At 42.8% G+C, this 16,026-nt stretch overlaps 3 protein-coding genes across 7 annotated transcripts in view; all 3 read left to right on the top strand.

The window, feature by feature from the left end:
* slc13a5a (solute carrier family 13 member 5a) overlaps positions 1-1,078 on the top strand; it is a 13,695-nt gene extending 12,617 nt beyond the window's left edge. The window contains exon 13 of the mRNA XM_037748086.1: positions 1-1,078. This exon is cut by the window's left edge and continues 878 nt beyond it. The gene's annotated coding sequence lies outside the window, so the exon portion shown is untranslated.
* A 1,642-nt stretch (positions 1,079-2,720) lies between these two features.
* On the top strand, positions 2,721-7,145 carry med31 (mediator complex subunit 31). The gene is made up of 4 exons (XM_037748097.1): positions 2,721-2,946; positions 3,629-3,703; positions 3,856-3,952; positions 6,093-7,145. Exons 1-4 carry the CDS (start codon positions 2,937-2,939, stop codon positions 6,304-6,306), a joined length of 396 nt encoding a protein of 131 aa, XP_037604025.1. The 5' UTR covers positions 2,721-2,936; the 3' UTR covers positions 6,307-7,145.
* An 833-nt stretch (positions 7,146-7,978) lies between these two features.
* On the top strand, positions 7,979-14,150 carry LOC119475421 (flavin-containing monooxygenase FMO GS-OX-like 2). 5 transcript variants are annotated; one of them, XM_037748092.1, is made up of 10 exons: positions 7,979-8,033; positions 8,124-8,169; positions 9,337-9,546; positions 9,618-9,756; positions 10,105-10,244; positions 10,436-10,488; positions 10,562-10,686; positions 10,898-11,005; positions 11,628-11,837; positions 11,936-14,150. In XM_037748092.1, the coding sequence occupies exons 3-10, from the start codon at positions 9,341-9,343 to the stop codon at positions 12,245-12,247; spliced, it is 1,293 nt and encodes a 430-aa protein (XP_037604020.1). In that variant the 5' UTR covers positions 7,979-8,033; positions 8,124-8,169; positions 9,337-9,340; the 3' UTR covers positions 12,248-14,150. The 5 variants fall into 5 exon arrangements, with proteins under 5 accessions (XP_037604020.1, XP_037604019.1, XP_037604023.1 ...); XM_037748091.1 differs by having other exon boundaries at positions 8,033-8,169; XM_037748095.1 differs by lacking the exon at positions 7,979-8,033 and having other exon boundaries at positions 8,044-8,169; positions 9,353-9,546.
* The last annotated feature ends 1,876 nt before the right edge of the window (positions 14,151-16,026 follow it).

Here is a 16,026-nt window from a genome sequence, read left to right as displayed (position 1 = left end):
ACCGTGTTTTCACAGTGATTTCACCGTGATTTCACCGTGATTTTATCGTGATTTCACCGGTTTACCTGTTGAATTCTGGCGGGATCAAACGCGTGACCGTGTTCACCAGAAGAGCCCATATGAACGCCCCCCCCCCCCCCCCTCATGTCATATTCACGACCTCGTAAGTGAAGTGTTTCTGAAAGCTCCGAGTTCACGAGTTGTGACGTGTTTGTTGACGTTGTCAGAAATGGCGGAGGCCTTGGAAGTTAATTTTTCGGTACCTAATAAGCTAATATATTGTTAACCACAAAATCCGACTGTGAAACCGATCAGATCGCCGGTGGATATTTGCTAATTAATTCCTGTTTACTTCTACTTTGCCGTTTCTTTTCGATCAACGTTAAACTACTATAAGGCGGGTGTTTCAAATTAAAAGCATTCAACCAAGAACGGAGGTATTATGTGCTTAAAGTCACTGGAAGGCTTTTAATTTGAAACATACCGTCAATAACCAAAATATATTCAGTTGATAAAACGGAGTTAGTTCGGTGGAAAAATGGACGTTATTCTGAATTTATCAAACATGGAGGAAGTCGAGTTAGTTGATATCAACAGTAAATTAAAATATAATTAAAATATCATAAAATATAATTAGAAAATTTGAAATAAAGGCTTAAATACGCCTAATTCAACGGTTAGTTCCTCCTTAAAACTAGAAACCTTCTCCCCAAACATTTAGAAAAGGTTTATAATAATAGTAATAGTTTCTAAAACTAATAAAATAGACTCTTTTAGTGTTTTCTTTAATCATTATTTGCTCTTTGGTTGGTTGTTGTTTCAGAAACTGAAATTTATCACTTTACTTTTCTGTTCTGAGAGACAGCGACAGCTCGTATCCTCGTATCCCTGCAAATTTTAATTATTTTCAGTAATTATAAATTGAAGTGTATGTTTTGTATTGTTTTCTATTTAAACGTGTGAGTTTTATATTCAGTAACATGTTTCTGTACATACCGTAACCTCCAGAGTTTTATATTATCTTGTTGCTAACAGTTTTGTTAATAAAAGTTGATCTTTAAAGAAACGTGTGACAACAGACCTCTGATTGTATAATTAAATACTGTAATACTGTAAGTATATATATATATATATATGCATATATATATATATACGGTAGGAGTCAGACTGGTGGTACTTGTACTTTACTTAAGTATTTCCATTCTCTGCTGCTTTATACTTCTACTTTACTGCATTTCAGAGGGTAACATTGTACGTTTTACTATTTATCTGATAACACTTGTTACTTTTCAAATAAAAATATAAATATGATGCAATACTATATTCAGTTGTACATAAAGTATGTAAAACTGACTCCACATTGATGAACTACAACATTAAAATGCTCTTACACGTATTTGTTAGAGATAACAGAATAATATAATATTCTATAATATAACACTGAAAGGAGACGTGCTGCATCATGAGTACTTTCACTTTGGATATTTTAAGTACATGTTGTTGATAATACTCGTATACGTGTTTTTACTTAAAGGCACTGTTAGTAAGAATCATAATGTGTTGTTAACAGCTTCACCTGTGTCCGTTAAGTCAACTAAAGTCAGCGTCCTGTTGCTGGCGCTTGTGCTCGCTCTACATAGACATGAAGGAGCATCACTCAACACAGTGAGGAGACACACGTCAGCTAAAAGCACAATATCACTCTATATTTCAGCTGGGTGATTTATACCTGAACAAGTTACAAACAGGAACTTTAAGTAACATTTTGGATTCAGGACTTAGTAGGAGTATTTTTAGACTGTTGTATTTCTACTTCTAGTTAAGTAAAGGATCTAAGTACTTCTTCCACCGCTGTCTTCCACTAATGTTTTACATTGTTTATATTTCAGTATTAATGTTAATTAATGAATCTGTATGTATGGTTATTTAACATAACTTTTATTAATTGTGTGTTTCTTGGCTTTTTTATTTATTTATTTATTTATTTATGTATTTATTTATTCATTCATTTATTTGTATATGTATTTATTAATGTATTTATTTATGCATTTGTTTATTTATTTATTTGTATATGTATTTATGTATTTATTTATATATTTATTTATTTGTTTGTTTAATTATTCATTTGTTTATTAATTAATGAATTAATGAATTTATTTATTTTACTATTTATTTATTTATTTTGTATATGTATTTATTCATGTATTTATGTATGCATTTGTTTATTTATTTATTTGTATATGTATTTATTTATTTGTTTATTTGTTTATTAATTTGTTTATTTATTTATTTATTTGTATATGTATTTATTTATTTGTTTATTTGTTTATTATTTGTTTATTAATTTGTTTATTTATTTATTTATTTGTTTATGTATGTATTTATTTATTTATTTGTTTATTTGTTTATTATTTATTTATTAATTTGTTTATTGATTTGTTTATTTGTTTATTAATTTGTTTATTTATTTATTCATTAATTTATATATTTATTTGTATATGTATTTATTAATGTATTTATGTATGTCTTTGTTTATTTATTTATTTGTATATGTATTTATTAATTAATTTATTAATTTGTTTATTTATTTGTTTATTTGTTTATTAATTTATTTATTAATTTGTTTATTTGTTTGTTTATTTGACTGTTTAACATTACGTCATCACTCCCTGTGTAGGTTATATGTCTCCCTCTAGCGGTCACAAAGGGAACAGCAGATGCCGTAAACCGTCGTAAAATACCGGAAAGATTTACAGAGTACTGACTTCCGGCAGATATGTCTTCCCGTGTCTGATGAGGTGTTTCCTAAAAACACAACAAAGACCCGCAGAGCGGCTCTCTGAGGGTTAACTGCTGCTGTTTCAGCTTAACAGCTCACATTATAACCTAGAGATCAACAGTCTGCTGTCTACGGCAGCTCATCTGTCCTCGTCGTCATGGAAACAGGTTAGTAGATAGAGGAGCTAATGCTAGCTGTTAGCATGGTGAGAGCACCAGACTCCGTTGATAAATGAGGAGATTTAAGCGGTTTGACTTGTTGTGAACATTTAATGTCTGTCTGGAAAAGACTGGACACGTTCTCTGTGCACTAGAGACTGACTTCTACACTTCGGTATTACTTTTAGACGTCTTATTGATATTAAATGTTAATTACAGACTCTTCCGTTGAGTAGCAGCTCCAGTTCCCCTCATTCAGCTGACGAGCAGAGCAGCCTTAAATCACTACTTATCTGGATGGAGTCTGGTGTGTTTGTTCACATGGATCTACCAGTTCCCCTCATTCAGCTGAGAAACAGAGCAGCGTTAAACGGCTGCATGTCTGAATGGAGTCTGGTGCAGCATCTGATTCAGAAGGCTCGTTCTCATGTCTGCGTCCCATGATAGAACAACGTGCTCAGTGTTCATTCAGACTGAGTCTCAGTTGTTTATATGAATACATGATGTATTCTATCAGTTTAATGTGACTCATCCTCTTTAAGAAGGTGAACACGCAAATAAATGTTTCCCAACTGAAAATTGTAATAATTTGTCCGAATTGCTTTTCTAAATCCTCGTCTCCTAAACTGATCTGTACCTCTTCAGACAGAGTCATCCGTTCACCGTCATGTTGTTGTGTTTTGTGGTCCAGAGGAGCAGGCCAGGAACCGGTTCCAGTCGGAGCTGGAGTTCATCCAGTGTTTGGCCAACCCAAACTACCTGAACTGTGAGTGACAGCAGACAACACCTCTATTATTACTACTGTTATATCTATATCTGTTGATCGATCATTACTGACAACCTCTCAGAGATCAGGTCATTCAAATCAACAATTAACTCTTCACTAATGTGCCTCTTGTTTTCCCTGTTTGTGTTCAGTCTTGGCTCAGAGAGGCTTCCTGAGGGAGAGACCCTTCATCAACTACCTGAAGTACCTGCTGTACTGGAAGGAGCCCGAGTACGCCAAGTTCCTCAAGTAAGACTTCCTGTGTTTATATATAACGCCTTCATCTGGTGGACGGAGCCACAGTACCGAGAGACGGACTAACGGTACCGAGAGACGGACTAACGGTCCTGAGAGACGGACTAACGGTACCGAGAGACGGACTAACAGTACCGAGAGACGGACTAACGGTACCGAGAGACGGACTAACGGTCCTGAGAGACGGACTAACGGTACCGAGAGACGGACTAACAGTCCTGAGAGATGGACTAACAGTGCTGAGAGACGGACTAACGGTACCGAGAGACGGACTAACGGTACCGAGAGACGGACTAACAGTCCTGAGAGATGGACTAACAGTGCTGAGAGACGGACTAACAGCACTGAGAGACGGACTAACGGTACCGAGAGACGGACTAACAGTCCTGAGAGATGGACTAACAGTGCTGAGAGACGGACTAACGGTACCGAGAGACAGACTAACAGTCCTGAGAGACGGACTAACAGTCCTGAGAGACGGACTAACAGTCCTGAGAGATGGACTAACGGTACCGAGAGACGGACTAACAGCCCTGAGAGACGGACTAACGGTACCGAGAGACGGACTAACAGTCCTGAGAGACGGACTAACAGTCTTGAGAGACGGACTAACAGTCCTGAGAGACGGACTAACAGTCCTGAGAGACGGACTAACAGCCCTGAGAGACGGACTAACAGTCCTGAGAGACGGACTAACAGCCCTGAGAGACGGACTAACAGCCCTGAGAGACGGACTAACAGCCCTGAGAGACGGACTAACAGCCCTGAGAGACGGACTAACAGCCCTGAGAGACGGACTAACAGCCCTGAGAGACGGACTAACAGCCCTGAGAGACGGACTAACAGCCCTGAGAGACGGACTAACAGCCCTGAGAGACGGACTAACAGCCCTGAGAGACGGACTAACAGTCCTGAGAGACGGACTAACAGTCCTGAGAGACGGACTAACAGCCCTGAGAGACGGACTAACAGCCCTGAGAGACGGACTAACAGCCCTGAGAGACGGACTAACAGCCCTGAGAGACAGACTAACAGTCCTGAGAGACGGACTAACAGTCCTGAGAGACGGACTAACAGTCCTGAGAGATGGACTAACGGTACCGAGAGACGGACTAACAGCCCTGAGAGACGGACTAACAGTCCCGAGAGACGGACTAACGGTACCGAGAGACGGACTAACAGCCCTGAGAGACGGACTAACAGTCCCGAGAGACGGACTAACGGTACCGAGAGACGGACTAACAGTCCTGAGAGACGGACTAACAGTCTTGAGAGACGGACTAACAGTCCTGAGAGACGGACTAACAGTCCTGAGAGACGGACTAACAGCCCTGAGAGACGGACTAACAGTCCTGAGAGACGGACTAACAGCCCTGAGAGACGGACTAACAGCCCTGAGAGACGGACTAACAGCCCTGAGAGACGGACTAACAGCCCTGAGAGACGGACTAACAGTCCTGAGAGACAGACTAACAGTCCTGAGAGACGGACTAACAGTCCTGAGAGACGGACTAACAGTCCTGAGAGACGGACTAACAGTCCTGAGAGATGGACTAACGGTACCGAGAGACGGACTAACAGTCCCGAGAGACGGACTAACGGTACCGAGAGACGGACTAACGGTCCTGAGAGACGGACTAACGGTCCTGAGAGACGGACTAACGGTCCTGAGAGACGGACTAACAGTCCTGAGAGACGGACTAACAGCCCTGAGAGACGGACTAACAGCCCTGAGAGACGGACTAACAGCCCTGAGAGACGGACTAACAGTCCTGAGAGACGGACTAACAGCCCTGAGAGACGGACTAACAGCCCTGAGAGACGGACTAACAGCCCTGAGAGACGGACTAACAGCCCTGAGAGACGGACTAACAGCCCTGAGAGACGGACTAACAGCCCTGAGAGACGGACTAACAGCCCTGAGAGACGGACTAACAGCCCTGAGAGACGGACTAACTGGTTGATGGTTTGTCTCTGAGCAGGAGAAACATACAGAATAACACCAGAGGGTCACTATAATCTTCCGTCCCATGGTGCTTCAGTGTGTCAGACTGTCTTATCGTCTCAGGCATGTCCTCCCTCAGTAGAGCGTGTAGAGACCTGACTTCCTGTCGCTTGGCGTCCCCCCCTGCAGGTATCCTCACTGCCTGCACATGCTGGAGCTGCTGCAGTACGAGCACTTCAGGAAGGAGCTGGTCAACGCTCAGTGCACCAAGTTCATCGACGAGCAGCAGCTGCTGCACTGGCAGCACTACTCCAGGAAACGCACCCGGCTGCAGCAGGCGCTGGCCGAGCAGCAGCAGCCGCAGCAGCAGGCGCCGCCACACGGCAACGCCACCGCCAAGTGATGACATCACTAGAGGTGGGAGGAGGACTGTACATAGAAACGTGTGGATCAGAGCTCGACTGATGACGGATTTATGAGTTGTGTTTTTTACATAAACATTTTGATAGTGATCCTTAGATGTGACCAGAGGGGGACGTTTTACGGTGAAACACTCAACTTGTCAGCGCTTTGTGGAGGACCAACCGTATCACAGAGCCACACCGATCAACAGATATTGATCAATCAGCCTATACAGCGGACAGTTGATCAGTCTGGCTCTAGGTTGTGGAGTTCATAAGACAAAACAGCGTCTGAGAGGGAGACGCCTCCACGTTCTGGACTTCCTGTTTCCAGTTAAAGGTCGGGTTCATCTGCGTTCAACAACAGGTTGTTTTTCAAATGTTAACGTCCACTCAGCCGTCAGCAGGCAGCAGGGCTGGAGGTTAGCACAGGAAGCTGATCAATAAAGTTCTGAATAATGGGAACGCCAGCACTAGCTGAGTCAGCGCTAGCTGTGATACGTTTGGAACCAACAGAGAGAAGAGGGGTTGTGTGTTTACTCCGTGTTCTGTGTGGTCATAATGGTTTTATGAATGGAGTCTGGTGGCTTTGAAGACAGCGATAAAACGTCTTCAGTTTCCCGTCAGACGGCTGCTTTACCTCGCCGTCAGACGGCCCTTTCTGACGGGGAACCGACGCCGTTGAACATTAACAGACTGCAGTTAGAAAATGACTTACTGGTTCTTGAACAGACATCAACCTAAATACAGTGACTATTTGACAGACTCATTGTATTTACATTTCTTCCTCTTTCCTATCTCTACTTTGCCTTTATTTTTAATAAAATATTTAATATTTGAATATTTTTTATATTTCATTGATTTACTGTTGGGGGGGGTCAACAGCAGATATTCACGTAAGTATTTAAACAAATAAATCTGTACCATTTTAAAATAATCTTTTCCACAGTATTTTGGCGTTATCTAATTTTCTTTTACCCAATCTCTATATCTAAAATTAAAATAAAGAATGAGAATAGTCCAGTGTGTTGAGAAAACACTATAGTCTGTATTTCTACAGAATACTAAATAAATACAGATTTCTAGAATATTCAAGATGTTTATTTTTGTGTTTGTTGATTAATTACAAATATGTATTTATTTGTATGCTCAATTATTATTTATGTATTAATTTTAACCTTTTATTTATTCATTCAATTATTTATTTAGTTCAGCATTTATGTATGTATTTATTTATTGACGAATTTTGTGTCTGCAGATTTAAATTTATTATATTCCAAAATCCCTTCTCTAGTAGTAATAATGATTTAATTTAAACAACCAATTATATCTTTTTATAATTTAATAATTCTTGTGCAACTTTATTTTTACTCATCCTGTTTAATTTTCCTTTAATTTATTTATTTTCCCTTTCATTTATTTATTTTTGCTTTTATTTTTTCATTAGTTTTTGTATTTATTATTTTTTACATAATTTTTTTAATATTGCTATATTTATTTTTAATAGATAGATAGATAGTAACTTTATTAATCCTGATGGCATCACAGTTCCATAGTAATTATTTTTAAAAAATTCTTGTGCAGCTTTATTTTGTACTCATTTACATTTTGAATCGATGTCGCTTTTATTCTGAAGGATATCCGTGCTGCCGGAAGTGGACTTTGTCCCCGGAACAGTCTGGACCTGGGAGCCATCCTCCTCACTACACCCCGTCGTTGAGTTAAAGCGGTAACGGTGATATGACGTGAACCGCATCCCTTCGAAAAACGGTCCTCAGCTAGCGGTTAGCTAATAGTGCCGTTTGTTTGATTTCCGCAGTGAACGGTCGGTACACCGGAACATATAAAGACTGAAGACAACTCCGGTAACTCTTAACTTATTGATTATCGCTGATTAACTCAAGTATTTTGTGTAAAAGTCGATTTTTAATGTAACTACGTAGCAAGCTAACTAGCTAACTAGCTACGTCACAGTTTGTTGTTGGTCTCCCTGCGCATGCGCAGTTGTGACCTCAGAGCTCAGCTGTTCACCTCAGTGATGATTAATCAAACTGTAGTAAGTTTATTGGCTTATTAATAAGATTAACTCAACATTTAGATGACTTTTTGTTTGAGAATTAATACTTTAAGGTTAGGTTGTCCTTTAACACTAAAAAGCACCCTGTTAACTAGTTTATATAGTGCTAGTTTGATGATGTAACAGTGAGAAGTCCAGTTAACATGCTCATTAAATGAACAGGTTGAGCAGGTCAGAGTCCAGAAACACTCATATAGATACTGTCTGGGTCAGGTCACCTTATTCACATGTCATGTAGAAACAAATGAAACTGAATAACATTTGAGGTGAAAAAGAAAATTACTGAAAGCAGAAACATTGTTTTTTTTAAATTATGTTATTAATCTATATATATTTTTAATGCATTTTGTTCTATTTTGCTTCCATTTCTTCTTTCACACTAGTGGAAAGATTTATTTTACTATAATTTGTCTATTTGCATCTGTAGATTTCTCCTAAACTCACCAAAAGTTACCGTTAGATAATGCCTCATTTACACATTTAATGACTTATTTATTTATCTTTGTGTTAATTGCCCTATTTATTTATTTGTCTGTTTAATTTTTTTTAATTTTTGCTTTTATTGTTTTTATTATTGTTTTAATTTTTAAATTATTTTTTTGCATTCATTTACTTATATATTTTTTTATTTATTTTAAATGTATGGATTTATAAATCTTAATTTATTTCACATTTTATCAATTAATTAATGGCTAGACTTATTTTTGATATTACTTTTGTTACATTTAATGACATTTATTGATTTGATTGATTTATTTTTGATGTTGGCAGGTTCCGTCCTCCATACAAAATATACTCAAAGTACCAGAAGTAAAAGTACTCCTTCTGCAGAATAATATATATATAATATACTGCTGGTAGTTTAATCTATAGAAACACATCATCATTTATTAGTGTATTAATATCTAGTAGGAATAATGTGACTTGTTGTCTCTCTGTCTCTGATGATGAGGAGGAGGATGATGCTGCAGCGGGTGGCGGTGGTCGGTGCCGGGGCGGCGGGTCTCTGTGCAGCGAGACACATCCTGTCCCGCGTCCACAGCTTCACCCACCCGGTGGTGTTCGAGCTCTCCAACAGCATCGGCGGCACCTGGTGCTACGACGAGCGGGTCGGAACCGACGACCACGGGAGACCCATCCACAGCAGCATGTACAGAGACCTCCGGTACGTCCACACCCGTCCTTCAGGTCCTGTCCAGTTGGTCGTCCTCTAATGTCTCCGTCTCCTCTCTACAGAACCAACCTTCCCAAGGAGGTGATGATGTTCCCTGACTTCCCCTTTGACCCCCAGCTGAACAGCTTCCTGCCCCATCAGGAGGTCCAGAGGTACCTGGAGACGTACTGCCAGAGCTACGACATCCGTCCTCACATCAGGGTGAGTCGTCCTGCAGCGGGACACCAGCAGCTCTCCTGTTCTCAGACGGAAAGGTACTGTTTTTATGAATGCAGTCTGGTGGCTTTGAAGAGAGAGATATAACGGCTGACTCAGACTGAAGCAGTTATACTGCCGTCAGCAAAGCCACCAGACTCCATTCACAAAAACACTCATTTTAACTATTTAAGTATACTTTACTGCACAATGCATACTCTTACTTTAACTACTTTAACTACATTAAGTACATTTTACTGATAATATTCACATACTTTAACTACATTTTTAGTTTAATAATGAGAATATTAATAATCAGGAGTTAATATAATAATCAGTTTGTGTGTTCGTCAGTTCAACACGGCGGTGGAAAAGGTGAAGCCCGTTGTCGTGGCGACGGAGGAGGAGGAGAGGACGACGTGGGAAGTGACATCATCTGATCTGTCAGGTCGTCAGAAAACAGAAACCTTCGACTCGGTCTTCGTCTGCTCCGGGTGAGAAATATAAATAACATTCTCCTCTTTACCTCGGATTCACACTTTAATAGAACTAATAATAGAACTAATAGAACTAATAATATAAGTAGTAATATAAGTAATAATATGATATGAGTAGGTCCTGCTGCGTCTCGGTGTCTCCAGACTGCTGCATTGGTTGTGATGTTGTGATCGTGTTTGTCTCTAAGGCACTACTCTAACCCTCACGTCCCTCACATCCCGGGCATCGAGAGCTTTAAAGGTACAGTCCACAGGAACATGCTACATGCACTTGATGCTAAGCTAGGCTAACCCCAGTGTGTGTGTGTTTGTAGGGAAGGTGCTCCACAGTCATGAGTACAGGTATCCAGAGCTGTTCTCAGGTCAGTCCGTGGTGCTTCTGGGAGCTAAAGCTTCGGGTTTGGACATCTCCATTGAACTGGCCAAAGTCGGTGCCAAGGTAACGAACGCCTCGTATATACAGGACCTGATACCCGGTACTGGTACCGGTACTGGTACTGGTACTGGTACCGGTACTGGTATACCCGGTACTAGTACCGGTATACCCGGTACTGGTACCGGTGCATCCCTAGCTTAATAATATTGAATATGGATCACAGTGTGAGTCTCCACACCTGACTCTGAGTCTCTCTCTCTCTGTCTGTCTCCAGGTGACTCTGAGTCACGGCCGTCCTCGTCTCACCTGTCCTCTACCTGCTGGGATTCAACAGTCCAGTTCCGTGGTGGCGGTGGAGGAGGACGGCAGCCTTCGCTTCCAGGTCACTACAGTCTGAGCCGGTCTGGGTTCTCTGTCTCTCTGTCTCTCTGTCTCTCTGTCTGTCTGTCTCTCTCTGTCTCTATGTCTCTCTGTCTCTCTCTGTCTCTATGTCTCTCTGTCTCTCTCTGTCTCTCTGTCTGTCTGTCTCTCTCTGTCTCTATGTCTCTCTGTCTCTCTCTGTCTCTATGTCTCTCTGTCTCTCTGTCTCTCTGTCTCTCTCTCTCTCTGTCTCTCTCTGTCTCTCTCTCTCTCTGTCTCTCTCTCTCTCTGTCTCTCTCTGTCTCTGTCTCTCTGTCTCTCTGTCTCTCTCTGTGTCTCTGTCTCTCTGTCTCTCTGTCTCTCTCTGTCTCTCTGTCTCTCTGTCTCTCTCTGTCTCTCTGTCTCTCTGTCTCTCTCTGTCTCTCTCTCTCTCTCTCTCTCTGTCTCTCTCTCTCTGTCTCTCTCTGTCTCTCTGTCTCTCTGTCTCTCTGTCTGTCTGTCTGTCTGTCTCTCTGTCTCTCTGTCTCTCTGTCTCTCTCTCTGACTGTTCCTCAGTCTGTGTTCCAGTCTGTAGAATCCTCCAGATGATCTGATCAGACTGTTTGATCCAACGTGGTGTTAAACTGTCTCTCTACCGGTTCCAGGACGGCTGTGTGGGCGCCGCTGACGTCCTGATGTTCTGCACCGGCTACAGCTTCAGCTTCCCGTTCCTGGACGCCCCCCAGCTGGGTCTGGAGGTCCAGGACCACCTGGTGTCTCCCCTGTACCGCTTCCTGCTGCCGCCGGCCTTCCCCTCGCTCTTCTTCATCGGCATCTGCAAGATCATCTGTCCCTTCCCCAACTTCGACTGCCAGGTGAGCTCAGGAGGGGGGGGGTTCTCACCGACGCACAGAACGCCAGTTTAGAACCACACGTCTAAAGAGTCCTTAACTCCGGTCTCATCTCCCTTCAGGTCCAGTTCGCTCTGGCCGTGTTGGACGGCTCGGTCTCGTTACCGCTGCCGGCCCAGATGGAGGACGAGGTGCGGCGAGAGCTGCGGGACAAGGCGGAGCGTGGCGTCCATCAGCGCCACCTGCTGGTAATGGAGCAGGACCAGTGGGAGTACTGCCAGACACTGGCCAGCACCGCCGGCTTCCCGCCGCTGCCGCCTGTCGTACACAGCCTGTACGACGAGGTGTGGCGACAGCGCCAAGTTCACCCCGAGAACTACCGGAGGAACAACTACAGGCTGATCGGCGACGCCCGCTGGGAGCTGATCCATTGATCTGTGGCGGTACTGATTTCCCAGACTTTAGTGATGAGATGTGGATCATAATAACTCTGTTGGCGTTTCCTCTATAGCGCCATCATCTGGTCAACATGTTCACGTGTCCAATACTTTGATTTATGACTAAAGACATTCCTCAGCCTCACACGGACTCTGTGTTTACCGCTAATTAACATGCTAACACGCTAATCTGAGATGGTGAGCATGGTGAGGCTTAAACATTCATGTTCAACAGTTTTGATCAGCATTCAGCTCAACGCACCGCCGTGCCTGATTAGAGCTCAACAGAGCAGCTAGCGAGGCTGCAGACTCTCCAGGGGGGTTTACTGCGTAGCTATGGAGGCTTCGCTCGGAGCTGCCGCCACATCTCAACAGAAATATAACGCGGCTACGGCGACAACATGGGGACCGCAAGCACTGTGATCGTCCTCACGTCGTCCTCACGTCGTCCTCACGTCGTCCTCACGTCGACCTCACGTCGTCCTCACATCATCCTCACATCGTCCTCACAATGTCCTCACATCGTCCTCACATCGTCCTCACATCGTCCTCACATCGTCCTCACATTGACCTCACATCGTCCTCACATCGTCCTCACAGAGCTGCTAAATCAAATGTCTAGTTTCTTTTGAGTGTTTGAGTGTAACAGTCTGAGCAGCAGATGTGATTAATCATTTCTCTCCACGTTAAACATGAACGAGGCCGACGACACACACAGAGAGAGAGAGAGCTGAAGTCAACTACAGACTTTAATCCAGATATTAACAACACGTCAAAATACACCAAAAACAAAAAGAGGTCTGACATCACAGACTGACCTGAGCTGAAAAACAACAACAACAACAACAGCAACAGCAACAACAACAACAACAACACATGAAGCAGGAGCGTCTGGAGCGTCCGGCGTGTTGCTCTCAGAGACATTCAGACGGCGACATGGCCACCGTTATTGACTCTCATTAATCATGTTCCAGGACTGATTCGCTGAAGCTCCGTCTTTACTAAACACCAGAGAGAATGTACAGCCGAGTCAGCAGCCCGTTAACGCTCCACCGAACCGGGTCAGAGCCGACGTCACGGGGTCAAAGGTCAGCCCTCAGAGCTGCGTGTTAACATCAGAATGATTTGATGTGGACAGAAGTTAACCTTTATTTAATGTGTCTGCTACTGAGCCTGTTAAAACACATAAAATATGAATTAAAAATAACAATTTGTGCCCTCAAAAATAATGTCCCTTTCTTCTGGAGGAAAAAATAAAAAGTAGTGCTAAAATGATTAATGTGCTAATAATTAAAGTTATTTATCCGCTGAAGAGAGCTTCTAAAACGTTTTCTCTGTTTTATATCTCAGTAAACTGAACGTCTTTGGCTTTTAGACTGAACCAAACATCTGAAGACGTCACTTTGGGCTCTCGGACCACTCGTTGTTATTTTATTTTATATAAAAGATTAAGAATATCATTTTCCATGTCCCAAATCCATAATACATACTAATCCTATACAGTTTATAGCACATACTCATATTTATAGTTTACTTTTTAACAGTTAATATACAAAAGAAATCAACATACTTTACAGGAGATGATTCAAAACGTGCAACGACAGACTTCACAAAGTGACGGCAAAATGTCCTCAGATTTCATTCTTGTTTTATTTCAGCACCACCTTCAGTTTGACAAGATGCAGAGAATGAGAGCAGTATGAATCTGGGACTCAACAACCAAAACCACGTATAGTCACATATTATAAAATGTAAAATAAAGCTGAGAGCGTCGGGGGATAATGAGTAATGAGTAATTAAAGGGTTAAATGACTAGATTAAGAAAACAAAACAACCTCATGTGAGTTATTTATTAGTGATTTAAGGGCAGTTTATTTTAATAAAGATCCTTTTATCAGACTGCACACTGTTCTTATTTCTGCTCTTTTTTACAAACTATACTTAAAGACTCCGTTCTTTCCACGCTTCCCATTCATTGTCTACTAGTGATGCACCGATACCACTTTATCCAGACCGAGTACAAGTACTCACATCTGGGTACTCTCCGATACCGAGTACCGATACGAGTACTTCTCTGTGCCTAAAGACCCTCGTTAACAGCCAGCTGGAGGGTGTGAGCGACACACGGCAGGCTGGGGAGTCCCGCATACGAGGCGGTGCGCCGCCACCGGCTCTAGGTCGGCTTGGAAAGGCTCGGGGGGGAAGGTGCTTCCCGGGACCGCTGATAAAGCGTCACCGGGGCGGACTGAGGTGATGTCTGCAACCAACTCGACCCGTCTTGAAACACGGACCAAGGAGTTTAACGCACGCGCGAGTCAGAGGGTGAAAGCAAAACCCCGTGGTGCAATGAAAGTGGGAGGTGGTGATCCCGGCCCGGCGGGGTTAGGATCACCACCGGCCTGTCTCGCCCCGCACCGTCAGGGAGGTGGAGCGTGAGCGCGTGCGATAGGACCTGAAAGATGGTGACGAGAGGTTAACGTCACGCTGCTGTAAAGTGGTATCGGAGCCGTTTATCGAGTACATGAGTACAGTATCGGACCCGATACCCGATACTGATATCGGTATCGGTGCACCCTATTATCTGTGTAAGCAGCCGTGCAATGCATGATGGTAGCGTGGCGGCACGATTCGAGAGACGGAGCGTCACGTCGCCCGCTCCTCATTTGCATAAAGTTGAGGTCTCGGCTACTTTATGTAAATCAAGGGGCGTTCTCATTAAATGTTTTCAGAAACATTTCGGTGAACTATTTAATAAGAGAAGAAAAGGAGCCTCATGTTGGTTCTGGTTTGAGAGCTGGGAGCAGCGGCCCACGGAGGGAAAGTGTTCGTCCAATCAGGTGTCTACTAGCAGCCCATCAAGCGTCCAATGCTGGGAAGCGAGGAGATTCCCCGTACCATCATATGAGCCGGTCCGCCGTAGTGCTGGGGATTAAATACTTTCTTGGTATCGAAAGAAATGTGTCTGAAGAACCAAATATCCAAAACTGTAAATTAACGAAATCTGGCATCAAATGTCACAAATTAAATATTTACTTAATTATTCTTTGATCAAATAGTTCCTGATGTAAATGAAGATTATTTTACTCAGAAGTACGTCAGCTTGTTCGTATTGTTTTGGGATCATGAAGTTCGTTTTCATCCAAATTTCATTTTCAAATTTGCTGTAAATTTGAAAAAAGTTGAAATATCGCAAAAAAAAGTTGCTGTGTGATTCTGTGTCTCAATCGGGATACGTCCGGTAGTAAACTGCAATGAACACTACGGTATGTACTGATTTGCGTAGAGTGTGAATGTTGTCGGGATAGTGTCGTCTCGGTAGATCAGCTGGTGATAGTCGGCCACGGGCATCACGCCGTATCGGCAGTATTCAGACGGATGAATGAACCCAACACTAGCTTCTCTCCGACCACAGTACAGCGGTACCTAGTGATGAAAACAACCACATGTATGACCTCAATCTATAGAGTTCGGGTTTCGTCCTTTTCAATTGCAACCGCTGCAACTTCCTCATTCGCCGCAAGGAGGTTGAAAAGAGATGTCACGCGTCATCATTGCGTCATAGTCTGCACTCGCCGAAATTGAGCCAATGGCAACGCACGACCGCAGCTCCAGTTCCTCTGTGCTCCAGTTCCTCCCGCCCCTTCCGCTACGCAGCCAGGATGGCGAACGGTGAGGCTGAGAAGTGTCCAGCGTTCCACACTCAACGTTTTGACCGTTATGAGGACAACATCCGGATACTCGTAGTGTACTGCTTCTTGCCGTACTTCTCAGTGTGA

Source organism: Sebastes umbrosus, chromosome 17, assembly GCF_015220745.1.
Source record: "Sebastes umbrosus isolate fSebUmb1 chromosome 17, fSebUmb1.pri, whole genome shotgun sequence".
Classification (NCBI taxonomy): Eukaryota; Metazoa; Chordata; class Actinopteri; order Perciformes; family Sebastidae; genus Sebastes; species Sebastes umbrosus.
The sequence above is the reverse complement of the archived record's forward strand: the minus strand, read 5'-3'. Positions and strand labels throughout refer to the sequence as shown.

Excerpts from the sequence above, each read along its gene's own strand:
- LOC119475421 (XM_037748090.1), top strand. The coding sequence starts at position 9,329 with ATGAGGAGGAGGATGATGCTGCAGCGGGTGGCGGTGGTCGGTGCCGGG. Across the intron at positions 10,489-10,561 it reads GGGCATCGAGAGCTTTAAAG|GGAAGGTGCTCCACAGTCAT; the intron begins GTACAGTCCACA and ends GTGTGTTTGTAG. Across the intron at positions 10,687-10,897 it reads TGGCCAAAGTCGGTGCCAAG|GTGACTCTGAGTCACGGCCG; the intron begins GTAACGAACGCC and ends GTCTGTCTCCAG.
- med31 (XM_037748097.1), top strand. Across the intron at positions 3,704-3,855 it reads CAACCCAAACTACCTGAACT|TCTTGGCTCAGAGAGGCTTC; the intron begins GTGAGTGACAGC and ends GTTTGTGTTCAG. Across the intron at positions 3,953-6,092 it reads GAGTACGCCAAGTTCCTCAA|GTATCCTCACTGCCTGCACA; the intron begins GTAAGACTTCCT and ends CCCCCCCTGCAG.